General features: G+C 39.3%; 1 protein-coding gene, 6 non-coding genes and 1 pseudogene across 7 annotated transcripts; 4 read left to right on the forward strand and 4 right to left on the reverse strand.

Moving 5' to 3' along the window:
- Positions 1-5,174: 5,174 nt before the first annotated feature.
- Positions 5,175-5,336, reverse strand: LOC124361601. Its single transcript, XR_006922353.1, has one exon. It is a non-coding gene; the product is annotated as a U1 spliceosomal RNA (small nuclear RNA).
- Positions 5,337-5,838: 502 nt separating this feature from the next.
- LOC124361619 lies at positions 5,839-6,055 on the forward strand. The gene has a single exon (XR_006922365.1). It is a non-coding gene; the product is annotated as a small nucleolar RNA U3 (small nucleolar RNA).
- Positions 6,056-6,238: 183 nt separating this feature from the next.
- LOC124361638 lies at positions 6,239-6,361 on the reverse strand. The gene has a single exon (XR_006922380.1). It is a non-coding gene; the product is annotated as a U5 spliceosomal RNA (small nuclear RNA).
- A 71-nt stretch (positions 6,362-6,432) lies between these two features.
- On the forward strand, positions 6,433-8,525 carry LOC124361019 (basic proline-rich protein-like). The gene is made up of 2 exons (XM_046815054.1): positions 6,433-6,495; positions 8,109-8,525. Exons 1-2 carry the CDS (start codon positions 6,433-6,435, stop codon positions 8,523-8,525), a joined length of 480 nt encoding a protein of 159 aa, XP_046671010.1.
- A 3,116-nt stretch (positions 8,526-11,641) lies between these two features.
- On the forward strand, positions 11,642-11,824 carry LOC124361612 (annotated as a pseudogene).
- A 435-nt stretch (positions 11,825-12,259) lies between these two features.
- Positions 12,260-12,378, reverse strand: LOC124361641. The gene has a single exon (XR_006922383.1). It is a non-coding gene; the product is annotated as a 5S ribosomal RNA (ribosomal RNA).
- A 363-nt stretch (positions 12,379-12,741) lies between these two features.
- On the reverse strand, positions 12,742-12,903 carry LOC124361604. The gene has a single exon (XR_006922356.1). It is a non-coding gene; the product is annotated as a U1 spliceosomal RNA (small nuclear RNA).
- A 509-nt stretch (positions 12,904-13,412) lies between these two features.
- On the forward strand, positions 13,413-13,629 carry LOC124361623. The gene has a single exon (XR_006922368.1). It is a non-coding gene; the product is annotated as a small nucleolar RNA U3 (small nucleolar RNA).
- The last annotated feature ends 9,856 nt before the right edge of the window (positions 13,630-23,485 follow it).

Genomic DNA, 23,485 nt, shown 5'->3' on the forward strand with positions numbered 1-23,485 from the left:
CCGACATTTGACGAGCGGGGGACCCGAGCCAGGTGCGCGACGTCCGCACAGCGCACAGCTTCGTGTTTAACAGGGATGGCTAGTAGGCCTTTCACTCTTCAGAAACTTTACCCAAGCCACATGCTATGCTTTATTCACATTAGTCTGCCCCTATATACTGACAGTAAATGGACACAAAGATACACATGAAAACTGTCGCTAAACATATATAAAATATTGTAGTATAATTTAGGCAAAACATGATACGTAAAATATTATAGAAAAAATCAGACTGGGAGTGGCTTCATCCAAATATTACATGTGAATAACATTTTACATGACACTTTCAATTTTATTACAGTACATGTTTTAGATTTGTTAAGACTGCGATGTACCACAGGCCAGAGATCGCAGTATCGGGACTATGGAGCATCTCAGTTATTTGCCGAAAGAAAATGCGTTCGGTGGTGTACGGCTCGTAACGGTGCGCCTGAATTAGCACCCCCTGGACAAGCACCCCCTCGCCAGTGACGTCATTTTGACGTCACGGAAGGGGGTGCTAAATCAGCGCAGTGGCCGTGTCCATGCCCTGAATAAGCACCCCCTTGAATCAGCGCTTATATCTTGTTGATGTGAAGAATAAGTACCTCCAACTGAATAAAACAATAAAACTCTAATCATATTGCGATTTGATATTTGCTATGATTTGACCTTAATATTAAAAAAAGAAATAATTAATTACCTATTGTAAAAAATACTATGCATCCTATATGCTTACGTTAAAAAATTAGGATCTAGACATTCAAATACAACTTTACTTTATAGTAGATTTAATTTAAATCCGTGGTACAAACCACGCAGAGGGCTTGATATTTCTTACATCCGGTATGTGTAATAAATATACATGGTCAGAGATTCTATCAACCTATTAACCTTTTTAAAAACGATTATCTATTTGTTTTGAATTTTGCGAAGACCAATCAAACTCGGGAAAGTAATTTTCCAAAGGCTAAGGATCAATGATTTTTAGGGACAGACCAATTTAAATCGTATGGTTCAAACACACTGGACAAAAAATTACAATATTTTGGAACGTTTACAAGAATCAATATCTGCTATCTACATCGTGTTTTTAGTTTGTAATGGAGTTTGTGCAAGGCGATAATGTTTGTGAAGTTTACTGGATTCAGTTATATCTATATCAGTTAGTTAAACTATAAAAAAAGAAAAAAAAACGCTGTAACAAACCATGTTAAAACGCGTAGCAATAGATATATTACCATATTTTCAAAAGCATTATTGCTCAAGATGACGTGAGTATTGGTCAATTGTTTATGGCCGGAAAGCCTAGCTGCAAAAATATATTATGATAATATCTTTAATACTTTCAAAATTGTAGCTTTTAAATTTTTACATTCTTAAAATCTGCAATTTTACTATGGTATTGCAAGAACTACATTTTAAGTGGATTCTATCACAAATCTAATGACCAAACTTATGTAAAATAACATACACACAGATTTACTGTAACAATGCACGGTCGACATTGAATTTCTCAGCGAGTAGCTCACATTACAAACATCGTATAAATGGCAGCTCCAGAGTATCTTATGCCAATTGCACTCAGATCCCAGTTCCTTAATTTAAAGAATATGAAATACATTAATATATGTTGCCAAGTCACTCTTTTCTCGAATACATTGAAACCTAATAGATGTATTGTAAATTCATCATCAATGAACGCCTTTATGAACAATTACAGAACAAAATCAAATTCTTAGTTAACAATAATAAACTGCTTTATTTACCATAGGGTTTAAAATATTCACATTGTATGTTACAAAACTAATTAAAAGAGACTTTAGATTAACTGTTGTATATTAGGAATAATAAACAAAAAGTACAATGGTACAGTAATTCTTTGTTTGAAGGTTATTTTTACAGTAATATTCAGACCATAATTCTTTTATAGATGATAACATCATAGATAAGCTGTTTTATTGGAAATACACCTGATTGTCGTTTGAAAAAATTTTAATAAGTAAATATGCCCTAAAACAATAAATATTTTTAAAAATTCATTAAACATCAAATATATGACTCTATGGTATCCATAGGTAGGCCCGAAACATAAATTACAATTGTTTTGCATTTTAGGAGCAGATGTACTGAAAAATATTTATGTTTTTAATAAATTACAATTAAAGAAACTGTCATATTCAGATAAAAACTATTATATTTACTATTAAATTAAATCTGTAAAAGACAAATATGAATATACAATAATACACCTTTTAACACGTGTTATATATTTTATTGTACAATGTACATTTCAAATTCAATGAATTCATTATCAGGTACTTGTAGGTTCATTGAATTCGAAATACACAGTGTACAATAAGTATATAAAAAGTGTTAAAAGGTTTATTATTGTGTATTTATATCAAGCACTTTTCGATGCTAGGGTTGTTGTTGAATGCTAGGGGGTGCTAATCCAGTGACTGGGCCATGTCCATGCGCTGAATAAGCACCCCCTTGGAACAGGGGGGTGTTAATTCAGGGCCTCGACCATGTCCATGCGCTGAATTAGCACCCCCTGCCGTGACGTCAGAGGCCAAGGGGGTGCTTATTCCAGGGGGTGCTAAAGCAGCGTCTCCCTCGTAACAACGCACTCGCGCCACGTAGTGTGGAGATCGGCTAAATCAGAATAAAACTGTAACCGGTACTTTTCCTACCATTACTCGTTGGTACAACATACTTTTATTATTAAAACGTTTTAGTAAAATATATTTTATTTTTGTTAATTTGAATTCGGTCTACTGAAATATTTGAAAACTAACAGAAACGTAATCATTCCAATGATATTGTCATGTCAGAGTGTCTACCGATTGTTATGAAAACCATAGAAAATTTAAATAATTTTAATGTTATCAACAAAAATAACACAATTTTATTAATTCTTTGATACATAATGTAAACCTACACATTTTCCTGTTTATATAATCATTCTTTCATTTTTTTAGAATTATCAGATCACATAAGATTTTTAAGACTAACTAACCACGCTACCAGTAATGTGGTTAGTTAAATGTACATTAAAAGTAGATTTGTAGATACATTATATCAAAGATAACGGTATATTACAAAATTACATATTTTATGAGCTCAGTTCATATTTACGACTTAATACACACAGCTAAATGTCACTCTCTGGACGTCTGCCAAATTAGAATGTAATTATAACTTTGTAACAACAATAAACTTTACAGAATTGAACAATAGTAACATAACAAAATTCAGCAACAAAAACAGAGTCACAACAAGACATTAAAATTACAATCAAACAAAATATCGCAAGACCAACATGAGAGAAATTACAGTTTTTACTTAGCAAATTGTATAGGATAAAAATTTATCTGAGTATTTTATACTGAGTATATATACTGGATTAGATGCAAAATGAATTAAATGTCTCTAACATCTTTCTTCAAATTTTGGAAACAACTCATTTTAGTTATAAAAATACAATTTCTATTATCATCATTACGCAAAAATATTAATGTTGCATTGAAACTAATAACACATACGGACCTATCTGTCATATTTAATTGTGTAGTTTGTTTTTTAACATACCACTAGTCTCCATGACTGTAAGGGATAATATAGGTATATATGTGAATTAAATGAATTACTATATCAGCTGCTCTCGTCACGTCTATTGCATTATACTAACATAAAATTGTACTGTAGTTATAAAACATCTAGTATGTCTCTCACAGGAAGCCCTCGAGGGTATCTTGGGTCAAGTAGTTATGGCAATATGCATTTGTGGTAAAAAGTTAAAATTGGAATTTTAATTTAAAATTTTGATTCCTTTATTTTGTAATGGGTAATAGCTTCTCATGTAATGAGATTTGTTTAACAATCAAATAAAGCAATCATATATTAAGTCAACAATTATGTTAGACTATAACATTGCACTAAACAAATACCTCATAATGAGGTATGTCACTCATATTTTGAAAATATTGACATTAATCAATAATTTATTATTCCCCAGGAGGTAGAGGTAGGTGTTACACGTTACGAATTTATTGTTACGGAAAGAGTTCGCCAACACTATTTCGGTGATATGAAGATGTATGTGAGAGCTTCCACACGACACGATCATTCATAGGATGGGCGCGCCACGGTAGCGAGTAAGTAGTGAGTGTTTCGTCCATGGCCGCTGGAAAGATCCGGCGCGGCGCGGTGCTTTAACACCGCCGCCCGTGAGCTCAGTGGCGCCTGTGATCCTATCCTTTCACACTGATCGGATGATGAATTAATAAAAATATTGTAGTTCATACATTACATACATACTTGTTCATAATACATTATTATTTAAAAACAAAATATTGACTACAATTTTTCATTTGTGCAAAATAGGAACTTGATTATTAATGTATGAATAGATATTATAAATCAACAAAATTGAAGGGACACCAACAATGAAAGGCCACACGTTATAACCTAGCGAAAGCGGGTGAGGGGAAATATCCAGCAGGTAGTGGTGGGAGAATTGTCTACAGTTTCCGGCTGTAGCCGCCACGCGCACCACCTGACAGAGCGTTGAATAAAGCTTGCAGACCTTTCATGTCTGCCTTATTGTACCTTAACTTCAGAACTTTTTAATAAACCGTTTGCAGTTTTACGCTTACTATATTCCAATCTACGAATGTCTGTATTCAATTCTTTAATAAAAATTCACGTTTTTATTTTATGAAGCGTTGAAAATACCCTTAATTTAAAAACTTTCCACCTGATGTGCAGCTTAAGTTGAATCGAAATTGAAATTTCAAAAACTAATGCACGTATACAAATATTTAGTTACTTAAATGACATCAATATGTTAGTAATAGCTCAAAAAATTAGCCTACAATGAGATAGATTCAAAACCCTTGCATCAGCGTTCACCAGAGTGGTAGAGCGCAGCCTTAATTAGTTATTCCTATTTATTTATGTATACATTTTATTATTCCAGGTTGTCAATATTATAATATTGCACGTATAGACTTTGGTGGGAAAGCTGACTTATTTAATTTTATTTATTACAAAGACAACTTTAAAATGTCCTTGTGAAATTATTTTAAAACCGTAAGATATATATTTTTTTCTTCTTATTTTGTTTTCTCGACAAGGCATTAGTGGATAATTAGGGACGGCGCGAACGCAGTCCCCGCTACCAAAAATTACGCGCCCGAGATACCCACATTTGGGGCATTCGCAGGAGTCAGCACGACCGTAGTGCAATGGAAAGGCCTCATCCTGGGGGGACCGCCTTCGTGATCACGGCAACCCCTACGCCAGGTAAGTATGAATGTACTTGCCCAGACAATTGGTACCGACCAAAACGACAGTTTTATCTGCCACCGAGAGGCAAACGGTAAGAGCTGGTTTCTATGGTAATTGTGCCAAGTTAAAATGCACACATTTCATGTTCCAAACAGTATTATCGGTGTTTAAAAACAACATTTTTACATATTAGCTTGTAAATTATCAGTTTTTACTGGTTTTAAACGCCACGGTTCGGCATACACTGTCGCGCCGGTGGCACCGCTACATTAGGGTCTGTGCGGCACGGCGCTCGCCGCATCGATACCAATACCACTCTCTAACCGTTAGAATATTACGATTTTCACTAGTCGGTTAGCGTACTGCGGCTATTCCCATTGAAAACTGAACTCCACTGGACCGTGCACTGGTGAAATCCGTTGGATTTCAATGGCAATATCTCGGTGAGACAATTCCTGGAGAGTTTCTCGCATGTCCAACTGGTAATTACAATGACCTAGTCCAAGATTTGTTTCCGTTCGCACCAAGATCATACTTCACAGGATCATTTCTGTAGTAAGATCTTCATTTAACCACTTCAACACTGAAGTGTTTACCAGCCACGATGAAGAGACAAAGTTCTCCTCCCTGAGCGTGAGGCAGGCGCGTGACCGTGTCACAACATGACGCGGTTTACGCTCCATCGATGATCGTTCAGACCGACCACTCTTGGTCGGTACGAGAGGAGAGCGTTCAGAGTGGCCCATTATAAATATGAAAATGAGAATTATAGAAACTGTTAAATTGTTTGTAATCGCTAAAAGTACGATCCTCGGCAAGTGAACGTCACGTGAGATGTGGTATAATTACAATTACAAGTCGATAACACAGTGTAATGTAACGGTAATGGTGATGGGTATGGTTTGTGTGTTGATGTTGATGATGGCCCAGCCCCATAAGGGCCGGGCACTGACTAAAAATTGGTTACAGACTCATCATGTGTTCCCCTCCACGGAAATCTTTAGTAAAAGGCGAAAGATTTATTCGTTCTGAAGGGAAACCAGAGTGGAGAGTCGAGGTACATACGCCGAGACCGATCAATTTACTACTTAAAAACTGCGCCGAGAGTTTGCCGACATAATGTCCGCAACTGGCAGTGTGCGAGACGCTGAACACCTTAGGAACGTCGTCAACCGTGAACAGGTGAATTTTAAAATACACTTGTCAGTAGACGGTCTCGCTCTGATTACGGTTTAAGAGATATGCAGTCGTTTTAGCGGTCGCGCGACAAGAGAAGGCAAAGTGACGGTCGCCGTCCCGCGGTAACCGTACCGGGCGCTGGACGCGACACCTGTGCGGCGAGTCGACCAACTAACAGGACAGTTTGGTTGCGGCGAGCGGAGCGCTAGTGTCAATTGGCCGGGGCCGTTCTCGTGACAACCGTTGGCGAGTGGTACGGTGGGAAAACGCTCGCTGCCTGCCGTAGCCGTGTCCGTCCGGTTGAAACCATTCCGATTACGATTTTAACTGGTTTAACAAGGGAAAATCCTCTGTCCTGGCGTCGAGTCCAGTTTAAAATAGTTTCACCAGTTCACAGTTGACACGAAAACGGTTCAACGCTCGCCGGGTCGGTACCGAACAAACAATTTGTCAACAGGTTCTCGCTGTTGAAAACTACTGAGGAAATTTACATAAGCGGTCATCTTATATTTACATATAGAAAATATAGCCGCCTTAGCCGCCTTTGCCGACCTTTGACGACCCGTAAAACACCACCGAACACGGTGGTTGGTTGGCAGGAGGTGGTCAAGTGACGGGTGACGGTGCGTGCGGCTCTGTGCGGCCGGCGCCGTGTAGCTGGACGATTACACGAGCCCCGTCGTTGTCTTTCTGATAGAATAACGGGTTTTCACTCTTGTTCTCTGGCCGGAGGGAATTTATTACGCATCTAATAAAACTGTTTCTCTAAAATAGCGAAAACACGGTTTTCTAACAAATTTTTTTCTCAAAATTTCCGACATTTGTTGTTTTTCTTTTTCGAGCGACAAATTGCAAGTAACTTTTTACTCTATGTAATTGTAAAACACGTCTATTTTATCGCTTCTCGGCCTTTTGGCTGAGATCAAAGTGGTTAATTTGATCTTGGCCAAATTTCAAAATTTGAGACAATTTCCGTGCAAACCCGGACAATCCGATTGTTGTCCGGTTTTGCACAAGGTGATTCCGGGAGTGGTGGGACGCACCCCTGGCAGCTTCGCCCTGCCTAACGGATAGCCGGGTGGGGTCGGTCTGGCGTGCCGACTTTCCCTAATAAGGCGGTGAGCCTAGGATTCGTCCGGGGGCTGTTCAATGGAGGGAGTTCGCTGACTCCCCGTCTGTAGCACCCGAGACCCCCACTCTTCTTCCTTCCTCTTTATTCTTACTTTTTTCCCTTTTTCTTCCTTTTTCTTGTTTATTTCCTTTTTAACATCTGCGCGCGATGGAAAAAACTTTATTTTGTGCCCTCCCTCTAAGACAGCGCCTCCAATGCCCGGAGTGCCTCGAGGGGGGGATACAGTGCGTGAGAAAGAGAGAGGGAAATAAACTCCATCTTAACCAAGACCCCGGGGGGGATGGGACATCTCCTTTGTATGCTGTGACGTGGAGTTTTCCTGCCGGCAACACCGCTACGCGTTGAAGCAGGCCAAGGCCCATTTTGCTGAAGAACATCCGGGAGCCGATTTTCTTCTTCTTTAGGAGGATCTTGGCTTGAGTGCGTCCTCCTACAACACTCTTTAAGAGAGGATTATCGGCATTGCCACTCCCATCCGGCCTAGGACTCCGCCTGCTGCCTCCCCTTCCACCTCGGGATCCTCGTCGCCGCTGCTCACCCCCCCCCCGCCCCCCTCATCCGTGCACGCACTGCGGCCGCCATTGCGCGCAAAGCTCACCGCCGCCGACTTAGGGAACGGTACTTGACTCCTCCTCGCGAGCCGCTGCCTGCCCAAATTCCGTCACCCGTGCTGTCCACAGCGTCACCGCCCACCCAACTACCTCGACAAGCCCATGGAACTTCATCTCCAGTCCCGCCTGCGTCTCCAGCCACCATCATCGGCTCGCCGGCCGCGCCTACTGCTGGGCCTCCCTCTCCACCTCCGCCACCGCCGGGCCCATCATCAACTGCTGGCTCCACCCCTCCTGGCTCGCCGGCCTCCTCATTGGCCGACCATCCAGCCTTCGAGCTCTTGGCATAGCAGCGTGAGTGGGTGGCTATATTCAATCCGGAGATGGCATGGGACGAGTTCCTGCATGCCCTCGACAAACTAGTTGCTTCAGTGACGTCGGCATCTGCGCGGCTAGGGCAAGATCGACGGGGAGATCACCGGGATGCTCAACCACCTCGGACCAATCGACCACCTCGGACTACTGGACGCCATGATGCCCGGGAAGCCACACGCCTTCAGAGACTGTATCGGCGGGCTCCAAGACGGGCGGTCCGCGAGGTCCTGAAGGTGGCCTCGCCATTTTGCAGTATCCCCGGTGCAGCCATCGAGGACCACTTCAGGGACTGCTACTCTCCCAGGGAGGGGAGCGTGGGGACTCCGCCCCCTAACTCCAGTCTCCCTGCTGCAACCCCACCACCGCTCGTGGAGGCCACGTTCCCTGGGGAGGTCATCTCCCTCCTCCGCCGGACCTCTAACACCGCTCCTGGTCCAGACGGGATCAGATATGGAGTATGGCGTCGTCGGGACCCTTCCGGGCATGTTCTTGCCGCAGTCTTTAACGTCTTTTGGCGGCTAAGCGGTTTCCGCCCACCTGGAAGGTCTCGACGACTGTACTGATCCACAAGAAGGGTCCGGTAAGGGATATCACCAATTGGCGTCCGATAGCTCTGTCCAACACCTGCGGGAAGCTGTTTTGCAGCCTTCTGGCCAGTCGCCTCACTGGGTGAGCCTCCGACAATGGGCTCTTGTCAGGAGCCCAGAAAGGGTTTACCCCCGCGGAGGGCTGCCTAGAGCACAATTTCCTGTTCCAGGAACTCCTCGATGAGGCACGTAGGCGGGGAGGGGAACTTTGCATTGCCTGGCTGGACCTGGCCAATGCATTTGGGAGTGTCCCCCACTCCTCTCTCTTCTCCGCCCTGCGCTCTGCCGGTCTGACCGCCGACCAACTGCGGCTCATCGAGGATCTGTACCAGGGAAGTGTCACATCCATCCGGCACAATGGCGGTGTAACGGCCGAAATTCCCTTCGGTGCGGGTGTGAGGCAGGGCTGTCCATTGTCTCCCCTCCTCTTTAACTTAGTAATGGAGACGCTGATCCGGCCCCTCACCGCAATGGAGGACGTTCATGGGGCCGACCTGCACGGCACGCGTGTCAGTGTCCTGGCATACGCGGATGACCTGGCCTTGTTTGCCAGGTCTGAAGCTTCGCTTAGGGCACTGCTTGAGGCCGTAGTTCCGGCGGCCTCGTGGGTCGGCCTCAAGTTTAAACCGGAGAAGTGTGCCACACTCCATGTGGCGCGGCGTGAGGTGAGGCCGACAGCGTTTGCCATTTACGGCTCCCCACTTAGGGTCCTGGGTGAAGGCAAGTCATACCAACATCTTGGGGTGCCCACTAGCATGAGAGTTGATCAAACTCCTGTGGACACCATTACAAGGCTCGAAGGTGAGGCTGCCGCCATCTTTGGGAGTCTGCTTGCGGCCTGGCAAAAGCTCCACGCCCTGCGCACGTTCCTGATCCCGCAATTGATCTTTAACCTTAATACCGCGAGGATCAGGAAGACGTGCTTGCGTGGGCTGGACAACAATGTCAAAGCGGGCTGCAAGCGGACTTTAAACCTCCCTGCTAGAGCGAGTGCTGAGTTTGTCGCACTCCCACCCTCCTGGGGGGGAGCTGGCCTTCTGCCATTGGCCGACCTATCAGACCTTGCCGCTGTAGCCCACGCCTTCCACCTACTGACCTGCCCAGACCCTAAAATCGCACACCTTGCTCTTCAAGGTCTCGCTGTGTCGGCTGGTCAGCGGTCTGCTGTCAGAGCAGACAAAGAGTACCTTGTGGCATATTTGAATGGGGATTTCGCTGGCAACTCCAATGTAGCGACCACCTTTTTTCTGGCCCGGGCTTCCCGGAATTGCCTCTCCAAGCGGCTCCGAGACCTCCGTTGGGGATGGTGCGGGGAGAGGGATTCCTTCCAGCTGACTGTCCCGAGTGAAAGATCCTACTCCATTATGGACAGGGGCTCCCGGTCCAGTGTCATCCTGCCTGCGGTCGGCTATGCAGTTATCTTATCGGTCTGCATTTTCTGCTAAGCCGGACCAAGGTAGGGTGATGAGAGTTGCCGCTGCGTGCCCCACTTCGAATCACTTCTTGTATGAAGGTCGCCACACGAGGTTCGCTGACTGGCGATTCGTACATAGGGCGCGCCTCAACGTTCTACCCCTGAATGGATGCAGGCGCTGGGGTGCTGGGGACCGGCGCTGCCGCCGATGTGGTCGTCATGACGAGACCACGGCCCATGTGCTTTGTCACTGTCTCCCAACCATGGCCGTGGTCACGAAACGTCATGACGCCGTCATTAGCCTCCTCGCGGCATCTATCCGACCATCACCTGGGGTTGAGGTGCGCCAGAACCAGCGGGTACCTCTCGACCAGCTGCTGCCTGAACGTGTTGTCCCAGACAACTTGGCTCGCCCCCGGCCTGACTTGGTGGTCATCGACCGTGACCGTAAGTTAATTAAATTTGTTGATGTCACTATGCTAAACGAGGACGGATGGCAGTCCATTGTCGAGGCACGGGTGAGGAAATATGCCGCATATGATCCCCACGTCCAGACTCTCCGAGCCGGCGGCTACCATGTCACCGTGGATGCCTTTGTAGTCGGCTCTCTGGGCGCGTGGGACAAAGCCAATTGGGGGACCCTGGCCCGACTAGGTGTTTCCCGGCAATATGGTGTGGCCCTCTCCCGTAAGTGTGTCTCCACTGCCATCCGCTGGAGCCGGGACATATACGTGCAGCATGTTACGGGTGTGCGACAATATAGCCCATAGAGCGGGGGAGCCGTCCATCGCCCTTAGTTTTAAGTAGTTTTTAAATTTTTAACTCGCATGTAATTTTTTATCTGCACTTGCATGTGACGAAGTTTGTTATTATTTTAATTGTATTTTTTTAGTATTGTTAATTATTAGGCCTTTCAAAGTTCATATCGTTATTGTTAGAGTCTAAATTATTTATTGTTATTTATTAATTTATTATTATTGTTATTGCTTTAAATCTTATGACGTTATTTAGTTTTTAGCAACTTGCATGTAGCATATTATCTGTGCTGACGTTAAAATTTAAATAAAATGACTTACATGATGACAAAAGAATAGCCAAAAAAATGAAAGGCCCAAAATATCTGTTCTTATCAGCTTAACATCTGATACGTCCCTCATCGAGGGACCAGTTTGTTAAACTGATTGTTGGAAAATGACGGAGTGCTAGGAGCTTGCTCCACCTCTGTCACGGGTTGACCCGGCATTGCAGTACCGCCGGGACCGGCCCACCACCAAATAAATGCACACACAATAAACTAATTCTTCATCATGCACATAACTTATAAAACAGTGTATATACAGTTATCCCCACGTCAAAGTTTTATGGTTTTATGGTATAAAAACAAAATAGTTCCATGTTTATTCTTATAACGCGTGAAGAAAATAATATAAATTAAAATATATTGTACACACTGTTGCCACTATTACACAGTACATAACAATTTTGATAGTGTTTACTGGTTGGTATTAAAATCAAATATATTTAATAATTTACAATATTTTCTTAACCGCGTATTGATAGTTTGTTTTTTCATTAAAAGTGTATTTATTTGCCACAAAATTGTAGGGCTCAAAATAACAATAATAATCGTTCAAAAGTACAAGAATGTAGAATTTTAATGTAAAAATACAATTATTGAATTTTAGAAAAGAAAAAAATTACAAAAAAATGCCAACAGCACGTGGTGTTCCCAAGCGGTCACCCATCCAAGTACTAACCACGCCCGACGTTGCTTAACTTCGGTCATCGGACGATAACCGGTATATTCAACGTGGTATGGCCGTTGGCGAGAGACTAACTGATCTAGACGATCCATAGGTTACTTAAGCGTTCAGTAGTGTACAAGAACCATTATTGGTGGTACATATTGACACGAAAACAAGTGTTTAAATTTGAATCACAGTTTTCATTGTCGGAATACACACATTTAATTAATTATTCCTATTTATTTATGTATACATTTTATTATTCTAGGTTGTCAATATTATAATATTGCACGTATAGACTTTGGTGGGAAAGCTGACTTATTTAATTTTATTTATTATAGAGACAACTTTAAAATGTCCTTGTGAAATTATTTTAAAACCGTATGATATATATTTTTTCTTCTTCTTCTTATTTAGTTTTCTCGACAAGGCATTAGTGGATAATTATGAACGGCGTGAACGCAGTCCCCGCTACCAAAAATTACGCGCCCTAGATACCCACATTTGGGGCATTCGCAGGAGTCAGCCCGACCGTAGTGCAATGGAAAGGCCTCATCCTGGGGGAACCGCCTTCGTGATCACGGTAACCCCTACGCCAGGTAAGTATGAATGTACTTGCCCAGACAATTGGTACCGACCAAAACGACAGTTTTATCTGCCACCGAGAGGCAAACGGCAAGAGTTGGTTTCTATGGTAATTGTGCCAAAGTATCCGTTAAAATGCACACATTTCATGTTACAAACAGTTTATCGGTGTTTAAAAACAACGTTTTTACATATTAGCTTGTAAATTATCAGTTTTTACTGGTTTTAAAACGCCACGGTACGGCATACACTGTCGCGCCGGTGGCACCGCCACATTAGGGTCTGTGCGGCACGGCGCTCGCCGCATCGACACCAATACCACTCTCTAACCGTTAGAATATTACGATTTTCACTGGTCGGTTAGCGTACTGCTTCTATTCACATTGAAAACTGAACTCCACTGGACCGTGCACTGGTGAAATCCGTTGGATTTCAATGGCAATATCTCGGTGAGACAATTCCTGGAGAGTTTCTCGCTTGTCCAACTGGTAATTACAATGACCTAGTCCAAGATTTGTTTCCGTTCGCACCAAGATCGTACTTCACAGGATCATTTCTGTGGTAAGATCTTCATTTAACCACTTCAACACTGAAGTGTTTACCAGCCACGATGAAGAGACAAAGTTCTCCTCCCTGAGCGTGAGGCAGGCGCGTGACCGTGTCACTACATGACGCGGTTTACGCTCCATCGATGATCGTTCAGACCGACCACTCTTGGTCGGTACGAGAGGAGAGCGTTCAGAGTGGCCCATTATAAATATGAAATGAGAATTGGAAACTATTAAATTGTTTGTAGGCTAAAAAAAGTACGATCCTCGGCAAGTGAACGTCACGTGAGATGTGGTATAATTACCATTACAAGTCGATAACACAGTGTAATGTAACGGTAATGGTGATGGGTATGGTTTGTGTGTTGATAATAATAATAATAATAATAATACTATTTTATTCGTTCAAATTACAATACAATTGAACACATCAAAGTAAGAACAAATATATAACAAGGAAAATACAGTTTACATGTCTTTTATAAATTCCTTCTTATAAAAGCCTTTTGTTACAAAATACTCTCTTAAAAGTCTTTTAAAAGTATAAGCACCTGTCTCCTTTTTATGTTTGGTGGCAGCCTGTTATATACCACAGTACATATGTGCTGTGGCCCTTTTTGAAAAAATGTAGTCGAATGTTGCCGCACTGTCAGTCGCTGCGCGCCCCTCGTTGAATACGAGTGGCAAGCCGCGCCAGCAGTAAACAGAGTGGGATTATTTCTAACAAACATGCAGCACTCAAACCCCACCAGACCAGCCAACGTCATTATGTTTAATTCTTTAAAAACCAACTGACAAGATTCCCTTCTGGTCATTTTCAACATTGCTCTTATACACCATTTTTGAATTTTGAAAACTCTTTCAAAATATTTGATACTTAACATACCCCAAAAAATAATTCCATACCTTAAAATTGATTCAACATAGGAGAAATATACAGCGAGAAGGACTCGGATGCTGCATACCTGAGCAAGGCGGCCGAGAGCATAGCAGACTGGGCGGAGCCTTTTGCAGATGACATCCACATGAGATTCCCAGTTGAGATGGGCGTCCAAATGCAGCCCAAGAAAGTTTGTGGCAGAAAAATGTTGCAATGAGTTGTTGTAGGTGAGTCCACTGCCTGGGAATATGTGACTATTGGGTGCTTTAAGTATTGTGAAACGTATAAAGCCTGTCTTGATTGGATTGAGAACAAGCCCATTTTTGCAAAACCATTCAGAAGCTTGAGCGAGGCTATTGTTGGCAGCATCCACTGCTGCTGACGCAGTAGACTCTGATGTTTGTAAAGTGCAGTCGTCGGCGTACATGATAATCTTACTATGGTTGATGTTTTTGGGAAGATCATTTATGTAGATGACAAACAGTATTGGTCCCAAAATAGAGCCCTGTGGTACGCCGCACTTAATGACTCCCTCATTTGAATGGTGAATACTTGTATTTGTGGATATTTCTACGACTTGTTTTCTGTCTTTTAAATAGGAGGCAAATAATTGAAGCGCAACACCTCGAATGCCATATGCCTGAAGTTTACTCAGCAGAACGTCATGCCTGACACAGTCAAACGCCCTGCTGAGATCGCAGAAGATGCCTATCGAGTACAGCTTGTGGTCAAGAGAAGTTATAATGGAATTAATGAAATTAAAAATTGCAGAAGACGTAGATTTACCTTTGAGGAAACCGTGTTGGTGCGGACTAAACATATTTTGTTGCTGAAAGAATTGGATAAGTTTATTACACATAATAGTTTCAATGATTTTTGAAAATGCCGATAGGATACTGATTGGTCTGTAATTTTCTATCTGATATTTAGAGCCTGATTTAAATATCGGTATGAGTTTGCTTATTTTATATACAGATGGAAAAATGCCATGGGTTAAGCTGGAGTTTACCAAATAAGTGAAAACAATAGAAATGAACGGAAAACACCTTTTTATAATACCAACACGGATACCATCCATCCCAGTTGAACGCATGCTCCTCAGCCGCCTCACAACATCCCACACCTCAGAGACTGACACCTCACTGATGAACATGCTGCCAACCGGGCTGGGGGGTACAAGCACCGCAGAGTAGGCTTCAGTAAGTCCAGTTTTCATTAAGTCCAGGACCTTGTATTTTGCCATTTTAATACTGGCTGTTTCATAAAGTCCAGTTTTCACAAAGTCCAGTTCTCTAATATTAATTTAAAATATAACGCAGTTTCATAAAGTCCAGTTTTCAATAAGTCCAGGAGTTTAATATTATTAAAATACAGCAGAGTCAGTAAGTCCAGTGTCACAAAGTCCAGAAGTACAGTCTGTACCAGAGCAAGTCGCCGGCGACCGTCATGTTGCTATGTTGCAGGGGCAATTCTGAAGGCGTTCCAGCCTTAGCGCAAATTTAATAATTCATGTGCATTGTTATGTAAAGCAGCCTAAAAAGAATTAGTCTGAATTCAAGCTTTAAATATTTATCTTTATTTTATGTATATTTGCAATTGTGTATCTAACTTATAGTTTTAAAATGTGGTTTTTCATACAAATCATAAAATAAATAGAAAACAATATTTTAATTATTAAACTTTATTCAACCTAACATTAATTAATAAATATAAGTATACATTTGGAATGTTTATTGTATCTGTACTATGTATGTCCAATTAAATCACCGTAAATAAGAAAAAAACAAACAATACATTCATAACAAAATGTTGTATTATTTTATTATATGAAAACTCAAATTCTCAATAATGCCAGACACTCAACAAATGTTTTGAAAGTAATGAGTTTAGCAAACACACATAAAATATATATTTTTGACGTATCATATGTTCCAATGCTAAAATAAAATTATATAACATTTTCCTGTATTAAATATGTTGTCTTTTATTAAGTAAAACAGGAAATTAAAATTAATCATTTTGTAAGCAAAAACTGTCATTTCATTATGAAATTTTATTCAGGAGCTAGTTCTCATAACCAATTAAGATAACTGGTCTGTTACGTATTATGCATAAACCAGTGTTGATTATTTACTATTAAACGCTATTACTACAATGTTATTGATCAAAGCAATAAAAATTATAAGTCTTATATATTTTATATAAATGTTAGCTCTGATAATGGCAGTAAAGAAAGAACCTGCTATATATTTATTATATATAATCAACCAAACAATAAACAGCATCTGGGCCCAGTCGGGCCCCTTTAACTCAATAAACTACCTTGCCCCGATCATGAGGTTATATGACAATTGACTTAGTGGGGCTGGACAACTTTCATTTAAAACTGTCTTTCCGCACGATATATCAGAAACTAACTAACATATAGACGTTTGTTTATGCATGAAGCTTCAGTACTATATGAGGAACACTTCGTTTGATTGTGGTAAACGTCACACCATGAGATTTGGGTGACATTTAGCATGTATTACATTAGTCTTATGGGTAACCATTGTGATATTGGTAACAAAGCACAATAAATATATTTGTAAACAAACTCAATTTACCCATTATATATTTTAACGTCCTAATAATATTATATATGCGACAGTGCCTTTGTTTCTTTGTTTTGTTTTCACGCGTAAACTACTCAACCGATTGTACTGAAACTTTACATAGACATTCCTACGGTTCCTGGAACGAATATGGGCCTATTCTTATTTCGAAAAACTTTCTGGGCTCCACCATAATGGACTTAAAAATAGCGAAAGTTCCAATTCTTGGTCTTTAAAGTTTCGTAATTTTTATTGAATGAGCCTGTCAAGTAATCAACCTTTCTGTGTAAACATTATACTAAGGCAGCACACCAATATGTTTATTTAATTTAAGCACTATTTTATTTATATTTCATAATCAAATTTATCTGACACTAAACTCCTGTTCTCAGTCTCTTAGGACTGTATATATTTTTTCGCCAACATTTTGTTAATCGGTTAATGAGGCAAATTCAACTATGGAACCGTAACTACAATAGACTCGAAGTCAGTTGAAATGCTCGGAACCAGCGAGAGTTTTGATCGAAGTAGGCTTCTCATTCCTAAGTAGGCTCGTCAGGACAACGATGAAAACTCATCTATGGCACTAAAAATACATTAGACCGGCAGTAGATCACAATAGCTGGAAATAAGCGGTTTTTTAAGCAAAGCTGTTTTCGGAGACCAGTGTAAATAATTTCTTGATGAGAGCAACGAGGTAAATTCAGTTTTGGTATCGGAAATATGATTAATTTGAACGAGAAATGAATGCTCCTATACCAACCAAACATGATATAAGATTTTGTACGCCTGATCGCCTAACCATAAACATTGAAATTATATGAACCTGATCATATGACTACTTCCGTTTGAAACACATTATAGAGGACCATTATATTACATCATACGTGTTTTGATAAAGTTGGCTTCGGACTTTGATTTTTTTTACCCGCGGGTAACAACTTGTATGACGTATTAACACATGTAGACTAATTATTCCAACACATCCCACACCATTTTTAAGGTGAATGGTGACTAGATGTGTAGACTTTTATTATTTAAACACTAATATGAAACGCAATGAAATGAAAAGAACGTGAATGTATCATATGACAAGATCATGTGTATCATTTCGAAAAATATTTCATAATTAGACTTAATTGAAACTTCATTTCTACATAAACAAGAATGAGGTAACCATTGAATTTGGCTGATAACACTGAGTTCGATAATGGTGAATGTCATTCCATGGGATATGGCCTAGCGTTAGCTATTATATTTTTATTGGTATTATATGCAAACATTGTGACAATGAAAATATGGCAGAATAAATAAATTTGAGAACAAACCTAGTCCAATAAAGACTTTTTTACATGGAAGATTTTTATTCATATGGTAAAATGAAAAAATTACCAGAGTGGAAAGTCAATGTTAAAAGTAGGTGACAATATTTAATATCAGAGAACTCTCGAGTTGCAGTTCCACAATTTAGCTCACCGAAACTTTCATTACTGGAAAACTGCTATAAAACATAATTCAATATGAGACTATAATGTGGTAAGTTATCTCGAGAAAGATTTCTTATGTTAACTTCATTTTGATATTCTAGGCTAATTGGTTGGCCTAGGCTATAATTATGTCAGGAACCTATTGCAGCTGGCAAATTCAAGGATATCGAAATCATATTCCTAATGTACTCTGCTGTATTGATTTTTTTGTCGAACCCTTTTATACGGACGTGGACTCCAGATTCCAGTAGTCAAGGCTGTGACAGAATGTCAGATTTCAAACGCTACACAAAGTGGAAGGTGAAGTAGAGCTAAACTATTAAAATTCCCTTTTGATTGAATCAGCCCTTCCAATAACAGTTGTGTTAAAGTGAACAAACTGTAGTAATTAATGTATGATGGCAGTAATGATAAGAAATTATTTCTGTAAACATTGATACTGATGTGGCATTTTTATGTACTTCCTACGTAATCTCATAGTTAATCCTATAATAAAACAAGACTTCCAGGACATTTCTTAAGTCACGAATATCTAATATAATAAGATAAAATTTAACTAGAACACAATTAAAAAACCTCGGCTTGGTAATACAAAAATAAATTATGGCACTGTTTAAAATTCCATGTTTTATTTTGTGAAATATAATTTTTCTTTTTAAGGGAGCATTGTTGGAATGATTACTAAAAGTATATACATATTTATTTAAATAACTGTTTTTCTACACCAGTTTCAATGAAAATACTGTGTTAATCTTTTTTTTAGTATAGTTTGAATTCTTACTAATGATTTTCATTATACTTTTTAAGTTTTTTTTTCTTCTGACAAACTGCTAAATAAAAGGCCTTCGTGATCAGACATGGACATTGGTAAGAATTTAAATGTAAGAATAACAAATGTGCCTATACCATGTCTCTTCTGACGGATCTGAGGTTGTTTCCTGTAATACGAGTAGTTTTCTAAAACTGTAACCAAAAGGACTATCTATTGGAAACTGTTAGACTCATGTTATAACTATTAGGATAATATGATAAACTCCAAACTACAAAATATATTTATTTTCGTCGATTTATATTTTTTAACGTTCATCCATTATTACAATAGTTATTTACCGATCGATAACACGTGTGAATTTCTTCCTCAACCATGTCAGATATTCCATAACTGTTATGCCACCATAATAGAACAAACTATGCAACTTTTTTGAATAATTCCACAACACAAACAAAATAGTGAATTGCTTCAGTGTTTCAATGAAAACAAATGTACAACAATGATCATGATTTGCAGGAATTTATTTAGTAATTATGTGTGGGAGACGAAAGCTACAGACAGTATAATGTGTCAGAACTGGATACGGGAGGTCCTCCATAGCATGTTGCACCTGTCAATGACACATTATCTCAAAATGTGACGAGGGTGCAATAAACCTCCCTCGCCCCTCGGTTCTAGCCGTGAGCCTGACAGGCTAAAGGAAGTCCTAGCCGAATATTTCTATTGTTTGAGTTTATCGTACTCCAGAAATCAGATTGTTATCTAAAAGTGTCTATTTTATTGCTAATATAAACTAATCTATCAGAACTGTTTATACAATTTTATGTATAAAGTTAAAAGTGTTTTAATTTTTACATTAATGATGAACTTCTAAACGAGAATTAAATAAATTTACATGAATTGTTAACATAATGTAATTTATTCCTCGGGTAAAGTACCTTTATTTCAATGTATAATGTTGTATATCGGTAGATTAAAATAAAGAATCAAAGATACAAATTTCTTATAAACTTTGACTAGTGTGTATACGAACATTTTTAAATTATCTGGTTACTTTCAAATGACAAAACTACTTGCTGACGCGTTCAATGGAGTGTTTTTACAATTAAGTACACATAAAAAAAAACCTAAATATAAAAAATATCCATCTATAAAACAGTACAGAAATCTGCTAGATGGGGAGTAGTATAAAAACAACACAGAGCTAAGGCAGTTTTCGGGTAGCCTACAGCTGACTTCACACAGTCCACAGATCTCAGAGGTAGATAACGATGAAACGTTCTCTATCAAATTTGATTCGTTCCATTTTACCCTTGACATTGTACTCAACTAACAAAGTATAATAGAAAAGGGTGGATTAATTATAAAAAATATTTTAAATCAAATTACACGTTATTGTTTTACAACCTCTCTAAGTTACAAGGAGGAAAGAGGGCCTAGACAGGCAAATATCTATATCGTTATTAATGTATCATGTTTACCTGTTTACTTAGTAATATAAGCTTCTCAATTTATCCTTGTATAACGTTGAATAAATTTGAAAATTGCATTTAAATGTTTGATCGGCAGGTTTAGTGAGACGTGTTTTCTTGTCTAGTACCGTGCGGGCTAGAAGAGTTTTTGAGCACTTTGTCACCCAAATTCCTTTGGCCCGGTTCCTTTTTTAGAACTTCTTAACATTCTTGAACCAGATAAAACTCTCTAGCGGCCCACCTCAACCATGACATTTAGATTTATTTACTATAGTCTATTGCTTTTAATCTGGTTAATGGGTTATCTTCAAATACGGATTTACTGGCTTTAGAGTGTTGGTAAGGAATACAAATTAACATAACAAGATTATAAAAATATGTGAATTTAATTAAATGTCTATGTTAATTAAGCAAAAGCCATAAATAATTTCATATAGGTCAGTTCATCGCTAAACATATTTCTATTCAGACTAAAATTGTAACCGATTTGATTGCGTTTGATGGAAACTAATTGTGTATGCAATATTTTCCAAAGCACACAATTTGCGTAACTGATGACTTGAGTTGTTACTCTGAGTTGCCAATTTTAATGGATAACGTTTTAACATGTATAGTCTACCAAATATCCTAAGGAGGCTTCAACAGGAGCGCCCAACACCGGTTCCCAAGTTCGTTTCCTTTCCCACGCGTATAAACTTACTGTAGGCTATCGCTTAAAATGTCGTTGAGTATGTTCTACACTTACCGCACGGTAATTTTTTAATTGAACCTAGGGTTTATTGCCTTCGTTATGATTCTATTGTTTACTAATATTGAAAGGTTTATGATATTCTGTACAGGCCTACACCTGCACAAAACATAGATGTTTTGCAAATTGTTGTGTAGTAAAAATCAGGTATAGTACAGAGTTATTTTAAATTTGGGTTAACAGGTAGGAAATTCTGAAGATTTTGTTAATGTTACTTGTACCTTAGCGGGTTGTCACACGCTATTAGCACAAAGCAAATAAAAAGACCTATTTGGGCTATTGTCGATAGGCCGGTTATAGTGGGCTTTTTAGTGGGAATATCATATTTGCTTCGTATTCGAAAAGTGGCTGGTCGAAATGCTGGAAGTCATAAAGATTGACAGAAATGAACGCTGAGCACCATGGTAAACGGATGTAGGTCCACGTCATAAAACTGCCGGAAGCATTTCTTACCTACTTCTTAAGGGGTGGACAGTGGGTCCACAGTCCCGGCCTGGGACCCACTGTCCGACTCATGGGTTTCTTTTGTCGAGGGGTTGACAAGGGATCGTCGTACTCACACTGCAGCACTTGAATGGATGTTTCGAGATCTAAACTCTATATTTGCTAAATAGTTTTCAGTACACTACATAAGACAGCTGCAAAAAAATGAAACAAAATTATATACATCAAATAAAGTCAGGTTAGTTCCGCCATTTCTAACTTAAGAATGTCTGTAACGATTATAGAGGTCTTTGCTTTATTGGATACGTTTTCGCTCCGACTAGGAGAACAACGATTAAAATATCGTAAGAATGCAAAGAAAAATCAGGTAAAGGGAACAAGACATTTATATAATAGTATAAGAACCTGTTAACTTTAGTCAATTGTTCTGTGTAAACATTGTTTTATAGTAGCACAATCATAAATTACCTTACATTTAGTCGTGAAAGCATAGAGTAAGCTTGCTAATAACAACACTTCTTATTTCAAACTTTTTTGCTACCAATGCTGAGCACAAGTAATACAAATATTTAGATAAATAAACTAAAAGTTTTATTAAAAGTCTACTTTTAACTGTACACTTTAGTAAATATTGAGTATGCATGATGAGTACTGCATGCAGACATCAAAGGAATGTACTATATAACTTTTATATAGTTATAAAACGCATAGTTTATTTGACTTTTGACAGAAGTAGGCTTCTCAGAAGTTTGTATGTACCTTGTTCGAGAAAACAAAGCAATGTTAACTAGGGCTTTTTTATTAACTAAACACCAAATTTTAAAACTTTTAACGGTTAACGGTTTATTTTAAAGGGGGATAAAACGAAAAGGGTTTAAGAATAAATTTAAGAATTTGGAGCGTTCGAGGTCCTTATAACTGCTAGTAATTAAACATGTTATCTCCTGTCGTTCCGGGATCACTATTTGAAATAACGTTACTTTTTTTCGCAGCGAGATATAGCGATGAATAGCAATTGGAAGTCTGAATGAAACTAGACAAATCTTTTAGCCGTTTATCGAATTCCTGTTTGAGTGATATTTACAACGTATCGTTAGCGGCATAAGGTCACTATTATGTAAGTTAGTATATCTGTGTAGGCAGATGTTTTGTTTACTGTTTGGATTAAATAGTGGCCAAGAGCCACTATTTAAGGTAATAAAATATTTTTTCTTCGTATCTATTTAACTTAATTTGGTACAACTTTAAAAATGATATATTAGATATGAACTAAATGGTTATTTTAACTATTAACAATGTTAATAAAACAATAAACCATCCATTGCAATTAACGTGTACTACGAGTAACGTGTCTACTGGTATATACAGTATTATACAAACGATGGTCCAATATAAGGAATAACTAATACAAACTTATTGTAGATATTTATGATTCATTAGGACAATGCCAAATTAATCAGAAAGTAAAATAATGCTATATGGAATTCGTTAAGATATAATCCCTATTAGTAATCCACTTCATATGTGATAGCTTGAGTAAACTGTTGTTAATATTTACTGATTTAGCAGTACGCTGTGCGAATGTAGTGGAAGCATCACTGACCAGAATAAAGAATAAGTGCAGGTAGAAAAACTAATGCACGGCCAGGTCAGTTTTGA

Source organism: Homalodisca vitripennis, chromosome 4 (assembly GCF_021130785.1).
Source record: "Homalodisca vitripennis isolate AUS2020 chromosome 4, UT_GWSS_2.1, whole genome shotgun sequence".
In the NCBI taxonomy this organism is placed as follows: Eukaryota; Metazoa; Arthropoda; class Insecta; order Hemiptera; family Cicadellidae; genus Homalodisca; species Homalodisca vitripennis.